Raw genomic sequence first — 27,385 nt, forward strand, 5'->3', positions numbered from 1 at the left:
CATCACAGGCAGATAGGTTGGAGGCAGCAATAGCGTATGGGGCAGATACTCTCCACGATTTGCTGCGTACGTCCGCTAGGTCCGGGGTGGCGGCTGTTTCGGCGCGTTGCTGCTGTGGCTGCGCAACCTGGCTGCAGATGGTTCGTTCACAGCAGCTGCCCGAGGACAGATTCAGGGCGCGCTCCGTCTGCTCGCCCAGATCCCGGTTCCGAGGGCCCAGGAAGTCGCGTCATCACAGGTCTACCGGTTCTTCTTATAGGTCGGCTTCTTCCCGTAACCATCAATGGCAGCAGTCTTTTCGGGGTACACGCTCCGATAGACAGGGTGGAGCCCCATCAGCGAGGGGGCCTGGATACCATCGGGCCAGGGGGTCCGCAACGTGATGAAGCACGGCTACGCATTAGATTTTGTTCGTTCCCCAGCACACTAATTCCTGGTCTCGCCGTGCAAGGCTCCCGAAGCGAAGGCAGCAGTGCTAATCACCATCCGGGGCATGGAACATTTGGGAGCCATTTCCTCCGTTCCGATCAGTCCGCACGGCGAAGGACGTCACTCTATTTGCTTCATTGTTCCAAAGAACGACGGCACTTCAAGACCAATCCTGGATATAACAGGGGTGAATAGATGCCTGTGGGTGCCTCACTTCCAAATGGAGACTATTCGGTCGGTGATCGCCTCGGTGCGTCCAGGAGGGTTCCTAGCCTCACTAGGTTCCACGGAGGCGTACCTTCACGTAGGCATTCCACCTTCTCTTCAGCGATGCCTAAGGATCAATTCACGGCTCTCCCGTTTGGGGCTCGCAACGGCGCCTCGTACTTTCACGAAGGTGATGGTCGTGGTGGTGGCGCAACTTCGCCGGGAGGATTTCTGGTTCATCCTTACCTGGACGATTGGTTGATTCGGGCGAAGTCCGAGGATCAGTGTCGACTGTCAGTGGCCAGGGGCCTACAACTCCTGCAGTCTCTAGGCTGGCTAGTCGAGTTCAACAAGAAGTCCATTGGTACCCACGCCGGTATCCACGCAGACCCTGCAATGCCTTGGAGCCGTATTCGATGAAACGGGGCAGGGCGTTCCTATCACAGGAAGGAAAGTGCAAACTACAGGCTCAAGTGAGGCGCTTCCTGTCGCTCCGGCTACCGCGGGTCGGCGATTACTTCATGGTCCTGGGTACTATGGCCTCCACTCTCGTGTTGGTCCACTGGCCGTTTGCTCATCTACGGCCATTGCGGGCGTCCTTACCATCCCGCTGGCAGCCGGTTTCGGAAGCATTCTACCGTCCATTTCCACTCGTAGGCCGGGCGAGATCCGGCCAGTCCTGGTGGCTCGATTCCAGTCTTTTGACCTCTCCAGGGTCACTCCTATTGCCCAACCGGACAGTGGTGCCCACGGATGCCAGTCTCTCCGGATGGGGAGCAGTCTGCCTAGGGACGTCAGTTCAAGGCCTACGGTCAGCGTCTCAAGCCCGATGGGCTACCAACCGACTGGAGACCAGAGCGGTCCGTCTGGCACTGCAATCGTTCCTACCTCTGCTGAGGGGACGGGCAGTCTGTGTTTTGTCGGACGACGCAACCGCAGTGGCCTACATCACTCGCCAAGGAGGGACGAGAAGTCCACAGGTAGCAGACGAGGCGCGGCTCTTGATGGCTTGGTCGGAGCAAAATCTCACGTCCATTGCAGCTTCACATACATTGCAGCCTCTCACATCATCGGGGTCGACAACGTCCAGGCGGATTTTCTGCCGTCATCATCTGGATCCCGGGGCATGGGAGCTGGCGGTCGAAGTTTCGCCTCATCTGCAAGACGTGGAGTATTCCCCACATGGACTGGAGGGCCACAGGCCACGTGGACTGGTTGGCCACAGGCCATAATGCGAAGGCTCCACGATTCTTCAGTCGGCGCCGAGGAAGAGCAGCAGAAGGAGTCGACGCCTTGGTGCTTCCCTGACCGACGGATGTCCAGCTGTACGTCTTTCCTCTGTGGCCGATGTTCAGCACGATTATGCGCCGCATAGATTTGCACCCGTTCAACGTGTTCAACGTGATCATGGGGGCTCCGGCATGGTCTCACCGTCCGTGGTCCGCGGACCTTGTTCAGTTTGTCGGTGGCGGCTCCCATGCGTCCCATCCGTCTCCAGGGATTCGCGGGGCTCCTCCGTCAGGGCCCCGTCTGTTGGGAGGATGAGAATCCCTTCTGTCTCGCGGCCTGGCGTTTTGAGAGGACTCGGCTAAACGGGGAAGGTTACTCTGCCGCGCTGGTGGCTATGCTGCTGAGGTTCCGGGCAGCAGTCTCCATCCTTGGCGTACGTCCGGGCCTGGGTAGTCTTTGCGGTAAGGTGCGTGTAGCGGGGTGTGGATTCCACTGCCGCTTCGGTATCTGATGTTCTGGCTTCTCCAGGCTGGTCTGGCCAAAGGCTTGGCATGCAGTTCCCGGGGGGTCCGCGCTTGGTTGCTTGCGGGTCCGGATGTTTTCCCGTTTTCTCTGGGGGGCCAAGCTTCTCCGTCCGCCATTGCGTTTTCCAATTCGGTTCTTTCCACCTGGTGCTCGGCACCGTTTGCACCCTTGAAGCGCACAACTCTTCCGGATCTCTCTTTGACGACGGTATTTTGGTGACGCTTGCCTCGGCGCGGCGCTTTTCTGAGTTGCAGGCTCTCTCCTGTAGAGTACCGTTTTGTGTCTTTCTGATTCGGGGGTATTCTTGTGTCCGATCCCTACCTTTCTCCTTCAGGTCGTTTCGTCTTTTCATCGGCATCAGTCAGTGGGGCTGCCCGCTTTGCGGACGGGAGCTCCTCTGATCCTCCAGCGAGGGACTTCAAGGGACTTGTTGTGCGGAGTTCCCTTCCACGCTACCGATGGCAGATCTTTTGTTTTCCTTTTCGGGTCCAAAGAAAGGGGCCGCAGCATCCCGCAAGACGATTGTCTGTTGGCAAACAAGGAACCATTGGTTCGGCATACCTTGTGCGGGAGGAAAACCTATTCCTGGGGGCCTCAGGGCTCACTCGACACGGTCTCAAGTGGCGTCTTGGGCGGAATTTTCACAGGTGTCGCCTCAAGCGATTTGCAGGGCTGCTACCTGGAAGTCGTTACATACCTTCATTACACATTGCCGATCGGATGTTCGGGCTACTGATTGCGGGGGTTTTGGAGAGAGGGTACTCCGAGCGGGACTCTCTGCTTCCCACCCTCGGTAATTTAGCTCTGGTACATCCCAGGTGTCCTGGACTGATCCTGGTACGTACAGGGAAAGGAAAATTAGTTTCTTACCTGATAATTTTCGTTCCTGTAGTACCAAGGATCAGTCCAGGATCCCGCCCGCAGTGCTGCGCTGTTATAACGGAGAGTCCGCTCATTGTTGTCTTCAGTACACTGACCCCTTGTACTTCGCTCTCTTGGTTTGGAGAGTCTGGTTCCTGTGGGGGTGTTGGAGTTATTTTCGTTTACCTGACGAGTTTGTATGGTTAGCTATGTTGTATTATGGCTTTTCTACTTTGACATTCGTATGACTGAGGGGCTGTGACTGGCACAGGGGCATATATGGCTCCGCCCACAAGTTTTAGTCTGTCTCCATCTACTGGTGCGGAGTCACAACCCAGGTGTCCTGGACTGATCCTTGGTACTACAGGAACGAAAATTATCAGGTAAGAAACTAATTTTCCTTTCAAAACAGCTGACAAATTGCACTAATTAAAAACTAATAAATGTTTAAAAATTTCACAAACATCAATAACATTTTTAAAAAATCCCCCACTCTCCACACCTGGGACTTTAGGATTGCAGCGTGACTGAAATCTAAAGTTGGAAGTTGTGCACAGCAGACTTTATCCTCTCTCTCATATACTTTACTCACACACTCTCTAACACAGTGGTTCTCAACCTTTTCCCCATAGTGACACACCTGATGTCCACACAAGTGGGACACACTGCTCATTACAATCTATAGCGAAAAAAAAAAGAGCCCCTATTACTTTTATTGTTAAGAATGACAAGGGAAAAATAAGAGTACTCTCTCTGAATATAAACTATATAAATAATAAACCTCCTATACCAGAACAGCACCAACTTCCAGCACTCAAACAGTAACCACCTTACCTAAGAAAAGGCAACACTGAAAATATTACATCAGGTCTTAAAACTCTACTACTTCTATTAGGAAAACGGAACAAGCCAGGCTGCTATAGAGCCCTACCCTGAAACTACATGCAGCAATCACACATGTGCAAACCCTCATCTAACAAAGAATAAAGAGACCATAAAGCATAAATAGAAACATGCAGACAGACTTCCGGCGATGACATAGCCAGAGACGGAAGCAGGGGGATTGAGCTCCACGGCCCTGCTCCCTATTAATCGAACTAATACCTAATTTTGCCGCTCATTTCAGCCCCTCGTCCCCCGACAGTCAAACGGAAGAGCTCCTGCACTCATAGCTGTGTCCCGCCGGGCACGGGATGCGCCAGACTGGCACCTGTGGAAGAACGGAGCGCCGACCACATCAACTGCGGGCAGTCAAAATGGCGGAGATGGCCTCTCCTGCAGAGCTTGTAATGGTTGTCATTTCGGAGGAGGCACTGCAAAAAATTTCTCAACGCATAACAGATGCTCTAGATAGCCGGGTGATAAAGCTCCAAACCGCAATAGAAGACACAAAGACGGCTGTGGAGGGGCATTCTAGGAGACTTGATGTGGCAGAAAATACTCTCTCCGACTTGGGGGACTGACTCGCAACCTCGGAGCACCACGTGGCAGAGCTGCAGGGCAGACAGAGAGAATTGCTCGCAAAGGTGGAGGAGCAGGAAGACAGAGGCCGGAGAAATAACCTAAAGATTATCGGACTGCCCGAAGCAGTTAAGGAAGATGAGCTCAGAACCCTGGTGGAGAACTGGCTTCCCAGGCAAGTTGGATTGGAGCTGGCAGAGGGAAGCCTCCAATGTGAGAGGGTACATCAGGTAGGCCCGAGAGGCAAGGCCGGCCACGGCCAGTCATGGCCAGGATACTTAACTGGGACCACAAAACCCAACTTCTAAGGGCCTATCGACAGAAGGAGAAGCTGGAACACTCTGGCTACAGGTTGCTGTTCTTTAATGACTTTTCAGCTGGCACAGCGGCACAAAGGAAATTGCTAGCCCCTGCCTGTACGGTGCTACATAAGCAAGGCATACGGTTTGCCTTGCTGTTCCCGGCGAAGTTGAGAGTTCATTATGACAACCAAACCTTATTTCTTACCTCCAAAATGGAGGCAGACAGATTTCTTGCCTCCCTGCCGCCTGCTGCTGCAGAGTGAAAAGGAATCTTTGTACAGAGAAAGGTTGCTGTTGACCTGAGCTATTCTCCTACCATGGGAGGTATCATTTTTTGGCTCTGAGACTCTTCTACACCCATCCCTGGACTGGCACCTCTTAGACTATGCTTATTAGATGCTTTGGATTGATGGAAGTGCAGTTGGTTGCTATCTTTGATTATGCACCATATCTAGGCGATCTACTTTGCTTCCCACCAGGGGATTTGCTGGGACCCCAAATCTGCCATGGTATCTCTAAATAGATATGGTTGCCGTGAGGGGGTGGCCGTTTGTTTATTGATTGGGGGAGTGGGGCTGGGGGTAAAGGACCCCCCGACAAAGGCAGAAGCAGGTCGGGGCTTCATACTCCTGGGAGTTGTGGTGGGGCTCTGTAGGGTTGAGTGTGCGACTGTAGGTGTGAATGGGTTGGGGGGTGGGGGGATCTTCTGGATCTGTTACGGTTATTTACTGCTTCCTAAATCCCCACGACCTAGGCTGGGAGGTCGCGGGGACCCTTTGAGGTTTGTTTCTCGGAGCCCCAAGGGGCTCCGGGCCCTGCATATAAATTTCATGATTTCACATGACACAGGTTAAACTGATTTCTTTGAACGTGGATGGAATCCACTCCCCAATAAAACGCACCAAGTTAAATGCGTTGTTTAAGCGCATGAAGGCGCAGGTGGCATTCCTACAGGAAACTCATCTGGGAGATGCGGAGCATGCCAAATTGGAGCGTGATTGGGTGGGCCAATATTACTACTCTTCCTATAGTAGGCGGAAGAGGGGGGTTGCCATTCTTGTACATAGAAATCTGCCATTCCAGCTAACACGATCTTGTCCGGATGATGAAGGGCGCTACATCCTTCTGGCGGGTACGTTATACCAGCAAAAAATTGTTTTTTGCAATGTTTACGCCGGGCTTGTATATTCGCCGGGTTTTTTTGCTAATCTATTGCATCTGTTATTGGAATTCTCCGACTACAGATTGATAGTGGGTGGTGATTTTAATGTGGTGGCAAATAAAAGCGTAGATGTTAAGCCCCACAAATTATTTCCGCAGCTGACTCGACTAAGGGTGTTAATTTAATATGTCAAGAACTGCAGCTCTTGGATGGAGGAATGGACCGGCCGAATCTCATTGGGAAGCTGACTTAGAGGTGGTGGACTGCTGACCGCCATCTCGGAAACCTTGACTGCCACGAAAGGAATGGTACCAAGACTGTGACCTGGATACCCCTCCCCTGGGAAAGGATCCACGGGCTCTGTTAACATAACGGCGATTCCCCCTAAAGGGAGAAAGAGTTGGGAAAAAAAGACTTTGACTGTTTGGGATGCTCCTCTGGCAGCTTATGAACCTTGTTTTCCCCCAAGGACTGAATAAGCTGTTCTAGGTCCTCACCAAAAAGCAACTTACCCTTAAAAGGAAGATTACCCAACCGAACCTTAGAGGAAGCATCAGCAGACCAATTGCGCAACCAGAGAAGATGTCTGGCAGATACCGCAGAAACCATAGCTTTAGCTTGAGCCCGAAGCAAATCATATAGTGCATCCGCACCATAGGCTATAGCACCCTCCAAACGTTCAGCTTGCTCAGCCTCTGCAGACGGGAGGTCCTGGGTGCTGAGTAACTGCTGCATCCACCTAAGACTTGCCCGCTGCATGAGACTGCTGCAAATTGTCGCCCGGACACCAAGAGCTAAGACTTCAAAAATACGTTTTAAGTAAAATTCAAGTTTACGGTCCTGTACATCCCGTAATGCTGTGGCACCCACCACCGGGATGGTAGTGTGCTTTGTCACCGCGGTGACAGAAGAATCCACTTTGGGAATTTTTAACATGTCCAGGCAGTCCTCAGGGAGCGGGTATAGTTTATCCATAGCTCTCCCAACGTGGAGACCCGTCTCCGGAGATTCCCATTCCTTGAGGAGGTGCAAGCAATGCATAGGATGAAAAGGGAAAGTATGCGGTAAGGCCCTAAGTCCCGCCAGGACCGGGTCCGCGTTTGGCGTCATCGCTGCAGCCACAGAATCATCTGGGGGGGGGGGCATCAATTCCCAGTTCTTGAAGAACGAAGGGAATAAGAGGCTCCAACTCTTCCCGCCGAAATAAACGGAGAACACGCGGATCATCACCCTCTAAGGGGGGGGGGGAGTGGAATCATCCTCATCATTTATTTATTTTATTTTTGATGAGTTTTATATACCGTTATTCGGTTGAGCCATCATAACGGTTTACAAAAGTGAAATCATCCCCAACATCAGCCGCGGGAGGGGGGGCTCCAGGGACTAAGCGAACCCTAACAGGGCCTGAGGGTCTGAACCAACCTTGGGGGAAGGCCTAGGAATATTAGGAGGGATTGGAGTGGGGGGGGGGGAACAACAGGAGGGGGTCCACCTCCCTTTGCAGACTGGCCAGATAAGACTCATGCATTAAGAGAACAAATTCTGAAGAAAAACGGGCCCGGGCTGAATTTTTTGCCGGGGGGGGGGGGGGTGAGGTGAGGGGGGTTCAGAGCCAGCATCCCGGGAGCGAACCGGGCTCAAATTGGGGGGAAAATGTGAAGGAATTGAGTCTCCTTCCCCCAGAGAAGCAGAAAGAGAAGGATCAGAAAAATTCAAAATGGCCACCGCAGCCGCACAGTCCCGGGACTGAAACGGCTTGGCAGCACGTCGGGGAGTCCTTCCCCGGGGTTGAATTGATGGCGAATCAAAAAAGAGGAGCCTTCACCCCCAGAAAGGCACCTGGAACAAACACCTTCGCGGGAGAGTCGGGAGGCCGACTCTCCACAGGCAACACAACAAAGTGGCCGCAGCATGAGGAGGGAGCTGCGAAGTAATTACAAACAGCTGAGCTGGGAGCCCCGCTCTCTCCTCACAAAAATAAAAACTGCTGCAATTAACTGTTTTGTTTTTTTTTTAATAAACAAAACAGTATAGGAAAAAAGGTCTCTGAAATTTAAAGAAGGAGATAATTTATTTTGAAACAGAGTCAGGGGAATGAAACTCGTCCCTGAAAGCACAACAGAGGAATGGGCATCTCGGGGTACAGCAGCAGGTAAGTGGGGAGAGGGACTGGCACCACCAGTATCACCCACACAGGCTCATAAATATCAAGGGGCAAAGCCCCCCTAGGAACCCCAAGAGCGAGGGAGACAAAAGTGTCTACCCTAACACACAGAACAAATAGAGAAAAAAATTCACTTTTGAAGTTATTTATTTATTTTTTAAAAGAAAGCAAATTATAAAGGTACTTGCGTGAGCTTGCCCTTAAAGAAGAAAGAACCCAGAAGGCAAGTTAAACAGGGAACCAAGGGTGAGCTGTTCCAACTGCTGGAGACAGATGAATACTGAGGGTTCCTGGGTGGGTTCCGTCCTTATATGGGCAGCCTCAGAACTCTGGTCTGTCTCCACCTGCTGGAACGGGGCTTAACCCATGGTCTGGACTGATCCAGGTACATACAGGGAACTGGCTAGTTTGTTTTTTTTTGTTTTGGTTTTTTTTTTTTAATTGTATAGAAGAACCTTGGGACTTTTTCTTATTGTAGTTTTTATTTCCAGTTTAATGGAAGGGGGTGTGAGATATATAAAGGTCACTTTGGCTTAATCTCCTGTTGCCACCCTAGACACACCACTGGCCTCTGCATACCCGAGTACTTGGGATTCAACAAAAGGTAGCAAAAACAGTTCCAGTATGGTGCGAAAGCAGTTACTGCAGGCAACCCTTCACTGTTCAACAGATCAGAGAGGTCTGCGTGAGTATACTGAACAACCCGCAGGATCACGGCCCATTCCTAGGCAACGAATATACTGCATATGCTTGTGAGGGGCATTTTTTAATTTACAGGCTGAGCACCTTAAAAAAACCTGAAGCCTTTTGCTTGGCCTCAGTTAGAGGGGAAAAAAAAAAATAAGTCTCTTGCCCAATTAAAATAAGTTTTTGTTTGTTTGTTTTTTTTTAGAAAGTTTTCTTCAGAATTTTTTTTTAACTAAGAAAAATATAAGAGAAAATGTGAGGGAAACTTGCATGACATGAGAAGCTGATGATGATCACTGCTGCCTGTTCCATGACTGGGGGCAAAAAAAAAAAAAGACTGAAGGGGCTTTGCTGAGGGCTGCTCAGTGCGATACCTACTGTACTCCTGCCGGAATTCTGTGCATTTGCGCAATGCAGAATTCCCTCACCCCCGGAGCAAAATTTACTTAACTGTGTGCAGAATTTGCTCTGCGAGCCAGCAAGAGAAGGACGCGCCAGAGTGAGCTGCTCACAAAGGGGAGGAGCAGCCGCTGCCGTCATCTCCCTGCAGCGCTGGACTTTCACAGTGTGAGAAGCGCAGTGCCTGAACGCCCGTGCTGTTCTCAGGAGACCAGGCCTTGGCTGGTGGAGGCTGACATCTGGGAAAAGTGGGGAAGAGAGACTGGAGGCTGACTTGGGTGAGGGGAGAGAAAGGGGAGGAAATGTTGGAAGGGACAAACTAGGGGAGAAAAAAAGTGTTGAGAAGAGTTGGAGGAGGTGGAGACAATGTTTGAAGGGACAAGCTGGGCATGGAGGGGATGAGGAGAGAGAATGTTTAGAAGGGAGTGTGGGCTACTGCCTTCACATTAGGGCTTCTAGATTTCAAGGATTTTCATTTGGCCATCAACAGAACCCAAGAGGATTGTTTGTAACATGATTTTTTTTTCAACTGCTGACATTTGTAACCAGAACTACAGATTTTGCTAAATTGTTGCAAGGGGTGGAAGGGAAATAGAACCAAAGAGCTAAGAGAAACAGATAAGTATGAGAAAAAAATGTGAAGCTTGCTGGGCAGACTGGATGGGCCATTTGGTCTTCTTCTGCCGTCATTTCTATGTTTCTATAAGTTGCCGTTGCCTGCAAATCTGTACTCCCTTTAGACTCTGTGGATGGCTACAGTAAAATCCCCAAAATACAGAAGACCTAGATATGGTACAGTATTACTGTTCTGAGAGAGAGTTCTGTACCAAATAACCAAACATTCTGCAAAATTGAGATAGAATCTTTGTTTTGAAATTTAATATAATTTACTACTCCTAGTGATGAGTCAATTATTTTGATAAATATAACATGCAGAATTTTGCAAAATTTAAAAATATTATGCATAGAATTCCCACAGCAGTACTATTGCACATATCTTCAAGGCTTCTAGCTAATGATCTGACACTTTCCATAGTGGATGATGTCATTGCCAAGCAATGACATCACCCACTATGTGAGACCACTCATCTACGGAAGTTGTGCTCTGTACCTCTCTTAGTCTCTCTGGTGATTAAAAAAAAACCAAACAAACAAACAAAAAAATGCCTGTGACCTCAGGCTTACGTTTACTCAGTTTGCTGGTTAAATATCATTGGCACACTTCATTACTGTAGAGTTACAATATAGTAGAAAGTGCAAAATGACTGCTTCCCCTGGAGAGGACCAGAGCAGTAGCAGCGGTCTTGCCTGACTGTTTCTATAAGACCAGACTACACCTCATCAGCCATTTACTGTTGCACAGGAATCCTGGTGGGTGTGAGGGAAAGCTTTAACTAGTAAATGAGAGAGAACAGAGTTAGGGTACCTGGCTGCAGTTGAGTGAATGTGGCTGTTTTGGGGGGTTTTTTTCAGCACCAGTTTCAAAATTCTGTAATATAATAAACCCTGCACTAACAGATTGCTTCAGTGGCCACTGGCGTCGCTTGGCTCTCACTGCTTCTCTTACCAGCCAGCTGCTGCCTGTGCATATACCTGAACTGTGATGGCTTTGTTGTCGACCTGAACCTCCATGGTGAGAAAATCTGCTCCAATAGTGGCCCGGTAGTGGTTGGTGAAGCGATGATTGACATATTGGTTCATTAGCGATGACTTCCCGACTCTGCACAGGATGGGGAAACAAACAAAAGCACATTAACCCTCCAGCTCTGTGCAAAATCCTGCACTTCACCCTGGTTCTGAGACCTTGTGTTATTTCTTTATCCTTCAACCTACATACAGGCTGCTCCAGAAAAACTATAGATGGATGAACCTAATGTCTTGCCTTACCAATCTCTTAAGTGTTTTTTGTAATAAATGTATTTGGTAAATTTGTTAACAGAGCAATCTACAACAAACACAGAAAAGCACAAAGAGGAAACACCCACCTGCCTAGCCCCCCCCCCCCCCCAAATCTGGTCCTAAATGAAAAAGTTCATATAAATAAGGAAGGGGACCCAACAATCCAGTGCCTGATTGCAGGTCATTAATGATCGGGCTTTGCATTGTATGAGGCAAGGACTGGATATACTGTGATCAGATATTAAGAAAAGATCTCTTCAATTGAAAATCTCCAAATTTGCAAATATACTTCTCCATGATCAACAAATGATGTTTTAATTGGTACAATTTATAGATATACAAGCCGTTAAGCCCGTTAAAACGGGCTACATTACATTTTGTTTTCAGTCCATTTTCTAACACAGCACCCTTCTACACTTTTTCTCCCTCTCTCCCCCTTCCCCTCGTTCACTCCTCCCCTTTCCTCCACTCCGTCTTACTCACCCTCTGTCTCCCACTGCCTTCTTCCCCTCACTCTTACCTCCCTCCCCTTCCCTCAGTCACTCCCCACCCTCTCTCAATCCCATCCCCTCCCCCTCAGCCCTCCTCCACTCCCTTTTTCTCTGCTCCACAACTTCTTACCCTTCCACTTACTCACATCCCTGTCTCTCACCTCTCCCTCATTCTCCCTCTCCCCTCACTCTTCCCCACCCCCTACCTACCTCCCTCCCACACACTCACCCACTCCTCCCTCTCCCTCAGTCCCTCCCCCCCTCCCAGTCCCTCCCCCTCTCAGTCCCTCCCTCCCTCCCTCCCACTCCCTCTCTCCGTCCCTCCCTCCCACTCAGTCCGTCCCTCCCTCGCTACTGGCCGCTGCCGCCGCTCGCCACTACCACCCACTGCCACCGCCGCTACGTTTTTTTTTCCTTACTCTGCCTAAGACAGACGTGCTCGCCCGCACATGCGCAGTAGAGCTGCTCTCTACTGCGCATTTGCGGCACGTCGGTCAGGCATCATTTATCTAGTTAGATAGTAATATATTTGCATTTGTAAAAAAATGTATCATCTCAACCAAATACTAAAACAAAGTAAAATTAAAAAAAAAAAAAAAAAAGATACATGACATTTGTGTTGAGAACCATGCATTATGTTATGCAACCAAAGCACTCATTTTTCCCCCTTTTTGTTTTTTATATCTCCTGAACATCACCCATTCAAACCACATTCAACTTTCACGCGTACCTCCCACACACACAATTTGTCATGTCCCAGGTCTCAGACCTTGGATATCAGTATAAATGAGTCATAAACAATTCCCTCATCCCAATATTGTATTCCTGGATCATTTATATTAGTAGTTTTATTGCATTGCTTCTCCATTTTATTTTTTTTTCCATTACTGCTTGGTTTTTCATAAATATCTTCCAATGCAAATAGGTGTGAAGCTCATCACCTTTCCAAGTTAATAAGATGGCAATCTCTGATCCATATTCAATATTCCAAAAATCAATCTATTTTTTTTTAAAAGCTATTTAAAAAATAGTGGTCCCCAACCCTGTCCTGGGGGCACACCAGCCAGTTGGGTTTTCAGGATATCCACTGATTTAGAGAACAGGCAGATATATAACAAATCATAGCAAAGAAAATACTAATCCAATACCAGTAATATCCCATACAGGTAACTGAGCTCTATAAAAGATAGATCATCAAATGGACACACATATTGATGGCTGGTAGTATCAGGAAAAAATGTAAAGCATAATAAGTTAGCAAACAATAAGAAATGCCCAGTGGTCAAATACCAAGCGAGGACCAGTATTTCCACCAGATTTTATCAAACAAGGCAAATTCTTCTATAATGTGCAAGTCTCATGTACTTGTTTTATGCCAGAGAAATAAGCACCACAGATTTCCAGTAAAGTGCAATCGTGCCACATGAACTAAGTGGCCACACAGTTTATGCTGATGGATATTAAGAGTTACATTTTCCTATATCCCTTAGAGGCAACATACTGGCAGGACCATCTCTAAACTCTCTAGTACAAAAGAACGATCTTTCATCATTGCTGGATCAACAATATGGAACACCATGCCCTCTGAATTACGCCAGGAACTCTGTCACAAAACCTTAAAACCTGGCTATTTAAAAAAGCCTATCATCAATGATCTGAATCCTCAACTACTCTTCCTAACTGCCACAATCTCTCATATATTGCTTATATTCTATTAATACAAAGTTATATACTGTATTGTATTTGTTCAGTTACCATGTTATATTGTAAAGCGCAATGCTGAATTACTGTTTGAATGTAAACCGAGGTGATGTTATTTACGTACCCCGGTATAGAAAAATCTATAAATAAATAAGGGCACAGGACCCCCAAGCACAGATATAAGCTCACTCCTCACCACAGCCCCGCCAGCAAAGTCATAATGCTAGTGGAAGAAAAACAAGGGTATGCACCTATAAGTCATCTTCACAAGTTTGTACGTTAGCTCCATCCTATGACTACAAATGGATGCCCCTATGCACCACTTTCCAGATTCTCTTCCAGGCTCCCTCTGACAAATTGAGTCCCAAATCTACATTTCATTGAGCCACTCTTACAGGCTCTTGGTCTTCAAAGGACAGCAGTCTTGCACCCCTCTTCCACCAAAAGCAGCACCTGCTCCACCCTAGAGGGCATTCTTTCAGGCTGATGCAAAATAGTACGCTCAGCACTGTTTAACCTGTGGTTGGACGAGCGTCCACAACCCCTGATACTATAAGGGGATTAGTGCATCCAAAACGTGTATCCAACCTCCACCCGCAAAGCTAATAGTGCTCATCATATGCAAATGCATGTTGATGAGGCTATTAACTATTCTCCCCCCCCCCCCCAATTAAAAAAAAAAAAAAAAAAAAAGACGTGCCCGATGCACACATTTTACTCTCAGATATTACCGCCTGCCCAGAGCAGCCCAAAAAGTGTATAGAAAAGCAGAAAACACTTCTTTTCTGTACTACCTCAGACTTAATATTCAGGCTGCTGCCCACCCCAAACATCATCCAGTGGTCGCCAGCAGACCTCATCCTGCTGGCAGTTGACTATAAGGCCCAGCAAGCCACCACAGAGACTGTCCCATGGTGGCTGAAGAGAGGGAGGACCTGAGGGTGTGGGTGAGAACTTATGTGTGTATATGAGCATGTCTGGGTTTCTGCCTGTGGGTGTGTTTGTTTGATTGCATGTGGGGGAGAGAGAGAGCGAGCATGTGTGGGTATATAATCTGGATTTTCAGAAAGTGTTTGACAAAGTATCTCATGAGAGTCACTTCAGGAAATTAAAAATTCTGAATGGAGAAAAATGAATAGTGGAGTGCCCTGGAGATCTCTACTGGGACAGCTACTTTTTAACATATTTATAAATGACTTAGAGATGGGAACAATGAATGAGGTGATCAAGTTTGCTGATGATACAAAATAATTCAAAGTTGTTAAATCACAAGAGGATTGTGAGAAACTGCAGGAGGACCTTGTGACACAGAGATTGGATATCCAAATGGCAGATGACATTTAATATGAACAAGTGCAAGGTGGTGAATGTAGGAAAGAGCAACCCAAATTACAGTACACATAATACAAGATTCCACCCTGGGAGTCACCATCCAGGAAAAGGATTTAGGCATCCTCCTGGTTAATATGTTGAAATCCTCTACTCAGTGTACGGTGGCAGCCAAGAAAGCAAATAGAATGCTAGAAATTATTGCCGCATCTCAAAAAAGATATAGTTGTGATGGAGAAGGTACAGAAAAGGGCAACCAAAATGATAAAGAGGATGGAACAGCTCCCCTATGAGGAAAGGCTGAAGAGGTTAGGGTTGTTCAGCTTGGAGAAGAGACGGCTGAGGGGGGATATGATAGAGGTCTTTAAGATCATGAGAGGTCTTAAACGAGTAGATGTGACTCGGTTATTTACACTTTCGAACAATAGAAGGACCAGGGGGTACTCCAGGAAGTTAGCAAGTAGCACATTTAAGACTAAGACTAATCGGAGAAAATTCTTTCACTCAATGCACAATTAAGCTCTCAAATTTGTTGCCAGAGGATGTGGTTAGTGCAGTTAGTGTAGCTGGGTTCAAAAAAGGTTTGGATAAGTTCTTGGAGGAGAAGTCCATTAACTGCTAATCAAGTTTACTTAGGGAATAGCCACTGCTATTAATTGCATCAGTAGCATGGGAGCTTTGGGTAATTGCCAGGTTCTTGTGGCCTGGTTTGGCCTCTGTTGGAAATAGGATGCTGGGCTTGATGGACCCTTGGTCTGAACCAACAAAAAGGACAAAATTTAAAACAAAAGTGCCGGTGGTCAGGTTAGGAAAAGGGATGCACGTAAAATTGAGCATCTGTTTTCCTAACTGGCTGTCAGCCACCTCTCTTGGCGCCCACTGCTGAGGAAGCGCTAGGGGTGCACAATTTCCCCTAGCACCTCCTTTTTACCATAGCAGCCGATTTAAATATTAAAATCGGGTGCCCTGGAGAGGTCAATTGGCACGCATTGGGAGAGCAGGCGCTTAATCATGAGCGCCTGCTCACGTTTTCCCCACACCGATATTGCATCAGCCTGTTTGTGTCCATGAAGTCCCCTCAGCCTTAGAAAGACATGCTTTAATCTGGGTATAAACATCCCTATATCCCTCAACCAGGCCATATTCTCTCCTTAAGGGCTCATACGAGATCCAATCCTACTTGTCCCACATTTTGTCTGAGAAGCTTTAATCCTGCATGCCACCAATCCCCTGCTTACAGATAAAATATGGCAATGGATATACTGGGATTTTCCTTCCATAGAGAAATCAGCAACAGTGGTTCTTCAGGAATAGCCGATCGCTTATAAAAGTACTCACCATACCTATAATGGTGCTAGATCTTAATTCACGCTGTACCTGAGAAGCAACAGCAGCAGATCTATCCCCTCAGCCGCTCCCAACTCCAGCGAGAGCCACAGCTGTACATAATCCCTGTTTAGCCACGCTCTCAAGCAAGCTAGTCTAGTGGCCCAATAAGCAAGTAATTAAGGGCGTATCATTCCCCCCTCCCATCTTCATTCAACAGAATGTTCCCAAATTCAATCTCAGCTTATTCCCTTGCCAGAGAAATCTCAGTATAGACCTATTGATATTGGCAAAAAAAGGTGTGTTGAAATGGATAAAAAACTTCAAAAACATTTATTCTTCCTGCCCATTATAACCAGAGCCCATCCCAGCTTTGTAAATCTTTAATAATACCATTAAATATGGGTACATACAGTGTGTGCGCCTCCCTTATTGTGATGGACCAACGTAATGGCACAAAAACCTCTAAATTCTTAAAAATGTCCTTGGTCTTGGGAAAATTCAACATACAGTTAGGTTTAGTTCTCTTGTCACAGGCCCCCATCACAAGCACTTCAGATTTTTTGGAAGTTATTTTTATAGCTTGAAAAACCATATGATACTCATCTAGAACTTGCAACAGACCTGGAGCTGATTGTGGGATTGGTTATAAACAAAAGAATGTCGTCTGCATAGAGAAAAAATATTTTTGGGATTTGGCATTAAATTGAAAACCTACAATTCCTGGATCAGAATGAATCACTAGTGCCAATACATCTATAGCCAAGTCAAAAGGGCAGCGCTATCGTGTACCTTGTCTACTATGGAAGGGACTAGAAAGAAAACAGTTTGAAAACTGAAGATAACCTGGATGAATTAAATAATGAAATTAATGGAACAGTTTTGCACAAGAGAAAAGAATATATTTTGCCTGTATGAGCAGGCAAAACAGACCTTGGATGAGAAACCGAAGCAGTTTGTGTAGAAACTTGCTGACGCTTCAAGGCCTAGCTACTGAGCAGGGAAAGAAGGGAGTGTACCAAGATAATGGTATTTTGATATCATTAGTTTAGGTAAAGGTTCAGTAATTCTCCACTCCAAATAAGGGAGCCATCCCAAAACAAAAAGAGAAAAAAAACAAAACGCTGTCAGCCATACATGTATATAAAAGACAATAATGTATCTTGTATTAGGGGGAAGCGAGAGAGCAGAACAGGCTAGGTAGTACGTCACTGTTAGATGCACTATGCTTCTAAGAAAGACTAATTATATATTCATTTCTTGCATTTTACTAATAAAAATGATTCATTAAGACAAGAAGTTGTGGATTACTACAGAAGGGTTGGCCTTCTGCCCCAGAGCCTAGGCTCCAGAATTGAACTCTGTGTGCATGGAGAACACAGATAATGATCCTTCGAACTCCCTGACCATCGCAACGGTCAGGTAAATGAACAAAACCTTAGCTATAGAGTGGGTGTATAAAGCCCTGATCCAATCTTTCAACTCTTCATCAAAATGGTATGCTCGGTGCGCTGCAAACATAAAAGTCCAGCCAAGCCTATAAAGACCTTCTCTGCATCCAACATATCCCGAACCAATGTCTTTTGGCTAAAAATAAAGGGGTAGATCTTAAAAAAATACACGCGTGTGAACAAAAGTAAGCCAGATTTTAAAAGATACGCACGTTGCCGCGCATATCTTTTAAAATCCGGGGTCGGCGTGCGCAAGGCTGCGCAAAAATTGGCAGCCTGCGCGCGCCAAGCCGCGCAGGCTGCCTCCGTTCCCTCCGAGGCCGCTCCAAAATCAGAGCAGCCTTGGAGGGAACTTTCCTTCCGCATCCCCCCACCTTCCCCTCCCTTATCTAACCCAGCCCTACCTAAATCCCTCCCCCTACCTTTGTTGTACAAGTTACGCCTGCTTGAAGCAGGCGTAAAGCCCCGGGACTTACGCGCGTCCCGGGGCTTTATGCGCGCTGGCGGCCTATGCAAAATAGGTGCACCGGCGCGCGAGTGCCCTGCGCGCGTAAATCCAGGAGGATTTACGCGCGCAGGGCTTTAAAAATCTACCCCAAAATGTTCAAAGCCCTCCTCATATCGGCTGTGGAAGTTGCCCTTTTAATAAACTTTGTTTGGTCATCATTAACCCACTGCAAGGTAATACCCTCTAATTCACACTTTAGAACCCTAGCTCAAAATAGTCATATCCGTGTTTAATAGTGATATGGGCCTATAAAAGCCAGAATCCAAATCATCTCTACTTTTCTTAGGTATAAGTACAATAGTCACATCTGACAATTAATCGGAGCATGCAGGATGGCCCCGCAGATACTCAAAAGCAGCAGCAAGCTAGGGAGCCAGATCTGGGGGGAAAAAAACCCAAAAAAACCAAAAAACTTTGATGAGTCTCTATAAAAACCATTAGGACCCAGGCTTTTTCCACTGGTAAGCTGCATGACCACTTTCTGCATCTCAGGAATTAATACAAGGTTTTTTAATTTCTCATTTTGCTCTACTGTAACGTTTGGTAATTTCACCTTCTTTTATAAAAAAAAAAAGAAACCCAAAAAAACGCATCTAACACATCCTGAGAGCAGAAAGCCTCCCTCAAATAGAGATCAGAAAAGAAAGATCTAGAAGTTTCATTAATATCCCACAGATTGATATATTTATAAAATTTCTATCCTGCCCAGTTACCAGACCACTGTTCTGGGCGATCATGGGCTATCCTTCCCTGTGAAGTATGAATACCCATGATCAAGTCCAAGACCTTTTAAACATATTTGCCAAAAAACTACCTGCCTTGTCCCCATGCTCATAGAATTTCTGGTGGAAAAAACAAAGCAATCTAATTGTAACGCCTTCAATTCCCTTCTGCATTTTTTGCAGTTTTTTTTCCAATATCCTTTTAAAGCAATGGCATTTATGCAGTTGCTCCAAGACTAGGATTGCCTTCTCCAGAGATTGCTTCCTGGCCAACCTAACCTGTTTAAGATGACTAGTAAAACACTTACCCCTTAAAACAGCTTTTAATGTTTCCCACATTACTACTGGACTTTGAACACCTACAGATTGTATTTCAACAGTCCCCTGCAACTATGATAGAAGAAGAGGTGAATCTCGTTAATCACCTTCAATCTCCCATCTGGGTCCTTTTAAACTTTAGTAACTTTCAATGGTAAAGCTTTATGAATCAAAACACCAACCTCTTTAATTTTTGAGTTGTATGAAGCATAACAGACCTGGCCCATCCAATCCCTGCAAAAACGTTTTGGTGCTGCTTCCTCTTAAGTGAGTCTCCTGCAGCAATGCCACCTGGGTTTTGTGCTTTAAGAAATTAAAAAATGTGTTTCCTTTTTATAGGAAAAGCTATATCCTGCACATTAAATAAGATAAAATTGACTTGCGATTTAGCCATTATCAGAAAAAAAAAACTGTAAACTGTGCCCATTTACATAAACCAAGGAGCCAAGAAATTATGCAATCTGCTATTTTTGCAAGTAAACCATGTCTGCATTTTAAGAGCATTAATCCTCCCCCAAACATATATCTCCTCCTCTCGCGGTTCGAGAGAAGTCAGGCAAGGTACTCTTCGATTCATAACTCTTGCTCAACCCTCCGACTGCCAAACCCTGCAAAAAACATAACCCCCTCCTGCCACATGGGCAGATACAGAAAGAAGCGCAGGAGAGCCAGCGAGGGTCCGCTCTCCTGACGCGCGCACAGGCCAGTGTCCTGGGTGTGCGATTCAGTATCTGCCCGCATGCAAATGTGGGCCCATGGTAAAAGGAGGCGCTAGGGACACTAGTGCGACCCTAGCATCTCCTTTTTGACAGAAGCGGCGGCTATCAGTGGGTTTGACAGCCGACGCTCAGTTTTACTGGCGTCGGTTCTCAAACCCGCTGACAGCCACGGGTTCAGAAAACGGACGCCGGCAAAATTGAGCGTCCGGTTTTCAACCCGCGGGCTGATTTTTAATTTTTTTAATTTATTTATTTTTGGGGCCTCCGACTTAATATCGCTATGATATTAAGTCGGAGGGTGTACAGAAAAGCAATTTTTTCTGCTTTTCTGTACACTTTCCCGGTGCTGGCCGAAACTAAAGCCTGCTTTTGGCTGCATATTTTGCTTTATCACGCGGGAATGACTAATAGGCCCATCAACATGCATTTGCATGTTGCGGGCGCTATTAGTATCGGGGGGGGGGGGGGGGGGTTGGTCGCACGTTTTCGACATGCTATCACCCTTACTGTATAAGGGGTAAAAATAGCGTGTCGAAAACGTGCGGCCAAACGCCGGCTAACAGTGCACGCCACACAGCATTCAGTTGGGAGAACCCTCAAGTCTTGAACTTTATCCCCCACTTGCCCCTCCCAAATGACCCTTGCCCCCTAAACTCCTCCTTTCCCCTTTAACAATGGAATCCAAACTCCAATGTAAATCAAACCACAGAGTATTCTAAAGAACTGAGAACAGAGGAAACCATCAGGGCGAGTGCTGTAAATGCCAAAATAAGAACGCAGTCTTTCAACAGGTTCAGGTCGGCGCAGTCTTGAAAAATTCCACATATTCCTGAATATGGAAAGTCAGAGGTCCAGGTTTGAAGTGAACAAAAGAGGCATCTGTATCCCGCTGCTGTATGATGCACCATGGTCTGCATGCATCTCAAAACTTCATGTCAGCACATGGCGAAGACAGGCGGTAATCCACAGTGGCCTAACACACGTAGTGCCACCATCATAAACTAAGTTCAGCAAAGTAGAAAACATGTGAACCAACCCCAGAAACCCACCTCCTCTGTCCATCCCCTTCCCACCTGCAAAAAAACAAAACAGTCATCGAAATTTCAAAAACCACCAACCAAAATATTAATTCTCCCATGGGGTTGATAAATACTCCATAAGCAACTGCCTGTGGAGATCCTGTCAGATCCCTACTAGAAACCACTCAAGATGTATATTTATAAAGGGGAGGAAGCAAAGTAATAGTGTGGGTAGATGGTTCCTCCATGTGGAAGAGAGTATTTGGTAGGTTCATCTGGTTTATAAAACCAGATCATCGTTTTAGGGTGTTGATTTTCTGTTTTCCCTTCCAGAGGCAGCGTATCTTGGCTGTCCCCTGTGCCTCTATGGAGCTTATTTTGGGTGGAAGTTTCTTTCCGCCCTTCCTATCCTCTTTTCCTATTTTTCAATTGGCTGTTTGAGTTGAGAGTACCTATTAACCAGGGAATCAATGGATTTGTTTTCTGTACTGCTCTGATATCAAAGGGAGAGGTCCCTTCATTGGAAAGGAACCTGCAGATCGTCAGTATCCAGAGGAGTGATGAATTACAGCCATCCAGAAGAGGAGGAGGAGAGTGGAGATGGACCCCCTAGAGGGTCTATGAACATCAACTGGAGGAGATTTGGGTTAGAGGAGTAACAGGAGTATTGCTCTGATACTAGAAGGAAGAAGAGGAGAATAACTGGTGCCATTTAAACACTAGGAAACTAAGGAGCTCAGAGGAGAATACTACATGCAGGAGGTAGGAGATAAATAATTGAATAAAAATGGATTTCATCTTAATATTTCGTCTGCATTGAGAAGGAAGCACTATACTTGCCCTTTGCCAGTGGGATGGGAGAATCGTCATTAAAAAATATGGATTAATTGGCCTTACCATCTTAAACTTTAACCAAGACTTTGAGAAGTCACAAGTTTATTTATTTATTTTTTTTAATTTATTTTATTATGCATTTCAAAATACAAGATAGCAATACCGCATGTCACAGAATGGGTAAAAATAATAATACAGGAAATTTTCCATTCATACACTATACTATACTCTTTAACCAAGGAAATATATATAATACATACTTTTTCCAAAGAGATAATATAGTTTGGAACAAAACATAAACTAACTCCCGTTATAAAGTAATAGGAGATCCAAGATGTAGTTTGAGCAAATTCAAAGCATTTTTAACTAAAACAATAGCAGGTAAGCAGTGTATTTATTTAATCTATTCCCTGTAACTGATCTCAGCAAGCTCTAGGTAATTTTGCATCAATAAACTTTCGTAATTCAAGCGGTTCTAAAAACACAAACCTCTCACTTTGGAATTTAACCACACATTTACTAGGGTAATAAACCATAAACTGAGCACCAAGAGTTTTCACTTCTTGGCCCATTGAAAGAAATTTCTTCCTGCGCACTTGTGTGGTTTTGGTTATGTCAGGGTATGTCCAGACTTTCTGGCCCAGAAACTTTTTATCTCTATTTTTAAGAGATAACCTCAATATTTTATCTCTATCAGCTATGTTTGCGAATTTCACACATAATGTTCCCAGTTGTTCAACTTGGTCAGTCATACTCTGTTCGAGAAATGCAGTGATATTTTCCATTTCTTGCTGTTTTTCTTCTATTTCCACCTCTTGATCTTTCTTTTCCATTTTTCTTTGACTTATAAAGAAAATCTTCTCCATTATTGGTGTTTCTGTTGGGGTTAACATTAGAACTTCTGATATATATTTTTTATACATCTCGTAAGTGGATATCAATCTAATACTAGGAAAGTTTAGTATCCTGAGATTTTTATATCTGGCTTGATTTTCCAGTGTCTCAATTTTCCTAGAATTTGCATTATCTCCATGTATCAACCCGACCTGGGCTTTTTCAACAATTTCCACCCGATTTTCAAGGGCTTGGAACTTTTCTTTATGCGCTGATAATATCGGATCAATCTGGGTAACGCGATTCTGCATTTCTATCAGCGTTTTATTTATCTCAATAGATGATTTTAAATCAACAAGGGCTGCCCATACATTTTCCAAAGTAATGCTGGACGTTTGTGAAACGCTTGAAAATAATTTTTGACTCACTGTTCTCTCCGTGCAGACTCCCTGCCTCTCTCCTGAGGCCTCTGCACGTCCTTTGCCTTCCTCCGGTGTTGAAGTCAGAGGGCATCCGTCCCCTCCGTTCTTTGGGCTCACCTCCTCTCTCAACGGACTTCCCTCGAAGGAGTCTGGTAAGCCTGGCAACTCCGGCCTGACTCCCGTTCCCAAGTCCGAGAGCGTGGTAAGTCCGGGAGGCAAAGGTTTAGAGGGAGCCCCGGGGCTCAACGAGATGTCTAGGCCTGGTGGCGTCGGCGTTTGCTCACCGTCAGCGCTCACAACGGCCGCTTCTCCCGGGGTATTAACGCCGCTTGGCAAGAAGAAGTTCCCAATCGATAGCTGAGTTGAAGCGAGAGTCTGGGCTGTCGGGGTCTCTACCCTGATTCTCGCTTTTCTTTTAGTATGAGGCATTTTTTTGCGGAAAATCTTTCAGCTCGGGAGCTCACCTCTTGCACGTCCTGCTAGCAAGGCGCCATCTTGGATCTCCCACAAGTTTATTTTAAAGCACTTGTAACATTGCCAAGTGATTGTGACGAGGTAGGGGGCCCTCGGGTGTCTATGCTTGGGTACTGCGAGACTTGACCTGCAGGGTAATCCTCGAGAGAAGGCTGGCCCTATGACCATGGACAAGCAGTTAGGAATTTATCACAAGAAAGACAATGTTGTGTCAGGGACACCTTACTTAGGATACACTGCTTCTGATCCCATCCCAAAACATGGACTGGTTGTACTCAAGGCTGACCCTGGAGTCACTTCAAATATCCTCCAGAGAAGAACACTCAGCATCTCTACTGCCTCTTCCATCTTCAGTATCAGCCAGCAGCACTGACCCTTTAATCTGCAGTCATCTTATTCCAACAGAGACCAAGCATTTTTTGTCTCATTTCAGGGAATTACAGAGATGCCACAGGTCCAATAGCAGCCTAGCTTCAGGCTCCAAATGTCACTTTAAATCCCTTAAATCAGTCAGAGACATTCAGCATGGCTGGGATTTTCTCTTATAGTAACTTCGGTCCCCTTAAATTCTCTATCCCAGTTTTGTTCGGCTGGCTGCAGCTCCTGCTTCCAGGACCCAGAAGCCACAAGGTCTCCAACCCTCCGATTGCACAGTCATTCTTTCATTTTTCCCCTTTTTGGAAACTGAAAACACAACAAGGCTTTCAATAACAGCAGCTTTTTTTATTGCTAGGATCTTTGCACATATGAATCTGCAGAAGAGGAAAGGTGCCTATCAAGTCTCACAGAGAAGCAGGAACAAAAGTTCTCAAGGCAGCCATCATATTACACTTTGCAGTGCTCAACAAAACCAGCTGTAATATCCCAACAGGCTGTAGCAGACCGGATCTCCAAGATTAACCCCCAAACAGCTGGTATTCAGTTAGTGCTGGCTGCAGTCTCTCAGTATCTCTTGAAGTCCCTTGCTCTTAGGCAATCATCTCCCCAGACCACTATAACAAAAAAAATGTTCCACCCTGCAGGGCTTCTCTCTGTACCAGCTTCAGTTTTAGTGTGGTTTGAGTTCTTATCTTGTGTTTTGTTTCTCAATTAAGCTGCAACACTTGAAGGGCAGGGCTTCATATGCTTATGCTGTATTCTCATGTGATTAGCTTTCTCAGGCTTCCTACAGGACTTTTAGGGAAGCCTTTCCTTTACATATTCCTTATAAGAAAAGCAAAAACAATCCCGAAGCTTAAAGATAATGGCGCGCTCTCAAAAAAAAAAAAAAAGCAAAACTTCACTTACCTTAATTTTGTGAGTTGCTTGTTAAATCCTTCTTGATCTGTGTTCTCTGGCTCTTCTTCATCTCGCCAAACTTTTGGGCTGAGCTGTCTTCCTGGTCCTGAGGTCTCAATCTCTGTCTCTCTGCTCCTCCTGCTGTGCTGTCTGTGATCCTGTGTGTCCCTCATTGCTGGTAGAACTCTACTTTTATACATGTGCTAGCCTACTACTACAGGAGTGGGTGATCACACCCTATCTGCCATTCCTGCCTACTCAAATCTTCCTAGCAACCTACTCCCAGGACTTCTGGGAGTTATAGTTCTTTCTGGCAGCCATCTTAGTTGCATACTGTTTCAGCTCTCCCAAAAAGCTCCTATTGAAGGAAATCTGGAGATTTTCCTTCTTTTTGAAGCACAGGGACTAAAGCAAACTAAGTGAATCATCACAGTGATACAAATAGCTGTAAAGAATATATCTTTATCATTTCACATCTCAGCTTCCAGTGTGTTTTGAATATATAGTGCCTCTAAAAACTCAAGAACTTAGACTGGGTCTTAAGTGTTGCAATGTGAAGGGCCTTCAAAGTTGTCTTTCTCCCACTCAGGAGAACCCTGCAGTTTGAGACCTTTTTTACTTTATGGTAAAAATCTTCAGAGGGAAAGTCATGTTAGTCTAACGTAGCAAAAATGAGAAGTGGCGGATAAGATGTTGTTGGATCCTGTGAAGGTGTTGCCTGTGTTAATATGTAGACAGAGTTAGCATCTGGGTTTCTAGCAGGGTCTGGTTCCTGAGTTATTGTCATGGTTGGACAGTTTGTCATTGTTGGTGAGAAACCTTTTGAGGTTGGGGTGCTGACCGTAAGCCAAAATAGGCTTGCCACCCACGGCCTGTGAGAAGGTGATATTGTCCAGGATGGAGTGTAGATCCTTGATCTTCCAGTGGTTTCAATTAGGAGGTATAGGCAACAACCTAACAAAGTGGACTTTGTCCTCAAACATTTATGCCTCAATAAATTGGGTTAGTTTATAAGGTGCCATCCACCTCTTATTTTTTTTCATTGTGGAAAGTTTACCCTCAGCAACTGTATTTGAGAGATGACTCCAATACCATTATCCAGGTACAACCAGCCCAGGAGTTATACTACAAGTTCCCCGGGCACAAACTGATCTCCAACATCAGTATTTTGCAAAAATTACTGAATTTGTCTCAGTCACTTTCACACCCATCACTCATGTTCCCCTTGGAAGCAGCCTCTCCCAGCTAATCTGAATACTGAGCCTTTCCCAGGGAATTGAACTTCTGTCAAGCACCATCAACACTTTAAGCTTTGCTGGATACACAAGTGCATATTTCAGGCTGCAATGTCTTAGTCTTTTGATTGTAAAAGAAGAGAGTGGAGTTGTGCCAATGTGACCAAAAAATCATGAAAGAAAGATGCAGACTGCTGCTTGTAGAGAACTTTACTTCTCTTGTGGACTGCATCAAGGATCTGATCGTGGCCTGATTCCTGATCCTGGGGTGGGGAGCCCTGTGGACTCTCTCAATCTTAATCCGGTCACCTTTCATGGATAAACCAAGCACCTCTAGAATCCAATGCAAAAAAAAAGAAAAATCGGATCAGAGCCTTCTTCCCCTTCAGGAAACCTACTCCAGGTTCCTTCGATGGCCCCTATTTTCTAAATCATCCATTTAATCCGTTGCCTCCAACAGATGCCTCTCTAATAATCCAACTTGTGCTGGGCTCCAGGCAGGGAATCCTCAAGCTCCTCCACCTGATTTTCAGTCGCTTCAATACACGTACAATTGTCTTGGACCAAGGCCACCAATTCTGAGACCTTTTCAACCAGCACTCCAAGCTTTGTAGTTATGCTGGAACTGAGTTTCTCTGAGAAAGACTCAAAGGAAAATTAGTTCTTACCTGATAATTTTCGTTCCTGTAGTACCACGGATCAAGCCCCCGTTCCAGCAGGTGGAGACAGACCAAAGTTCTAAGGGCAGCCCATATAAGGACGGAACCCACCCTGGAACCCTCAGTAAAACCATTGTCAAAGCAGAAAATACAAGATCAAGCAAGTAACAGGATAACTAGTAATTTAATTTAAACCAACAAAATAACAGAACAATTGAATGAACTGTGTAACTAAACGCTCTTGTATATCTACCCCCGATCATCGTAACGATGATTCCGGTGCCTATTAGTAGATTCCAGGAAGATGATGCAGGGATCAAAAAAGAGAGAGTCCTATAAGAAGGAAAAACTCAAAAATAATAGGAAGAAAATTTGAGCGGCCAGAAGAATGGGCGGGTGTCTGGACTGATCCGTGGTACTACAGGAACAAAAATTATCAGGTAAGAACTAATTTTCCTTTCCCTGTACTTACCCGGATCAGTCCAGACCATGGGTTGTCCCAAAGCTTCCCTACAGAGGGTGAGACCCAGACAGTCCCGCTCGAAGCACCTGCCGACCAAAGGAACCAAAGGCTGGAGCCTGAACATTGAGTCGGTAGTGACGAGCAAAAGATTGAAGAGATTTCCACGTAGCCACCCTACATATTTCTTGCGGCGACACTGATTGAAACTCCGCCCAAGAAGTCGCTTGAGAACGTAAAGAATGAGCTTTTAGGCCTTCAGGAACTGGTCGGCCCTTG

The 27,385-nt window shown here is 45.9% G+C and overlaps 1 protein-coding gene across 3 annotated transcripts in view; it reads right to left on the reverse strand.

Annotated features, from left to right (window-relative positions):
• Positions 1-27,385, reverse strand: part of LOC115095782 (ras-related protein Rab-7a-like) — a 71,351-nt gene that overhangs the window by 27,610 nt on the left and 16,356 nt on the right. For 2 of the 3 annotated variants that reach the window (XM_029609950.1, XM_029609958.1), the window contains exon 3: positions 11,021-11,147. In XM_029609950.1, the coding sequence (XP_029465810.1) occupies positions 11,021-11,147 (127 nt within the window). Of the gene's footprint in view, positions 1-11,020; positions 11,148-24,761; positions 24,960-27,385 lie in introns of those variants that run through there. The other variant, XM_029609942.1, reaches the window with a different exon arrangement.

Source organism: Rhinatrema bivittatum, chromosome 1 (assembly GCF_901001135.1).
Source record: "Rhinatrema bivittatum chromosome 1, aRhiBiv1.1, whole genome shotgun sequence".
Taxonomy (NCBI): Eukaryota; Metazoa; Chordata; class Amphibia; order Gymnophiona; family Rhinatrematidae; genus Rhinatrema; species Rhinatrema bivittatum.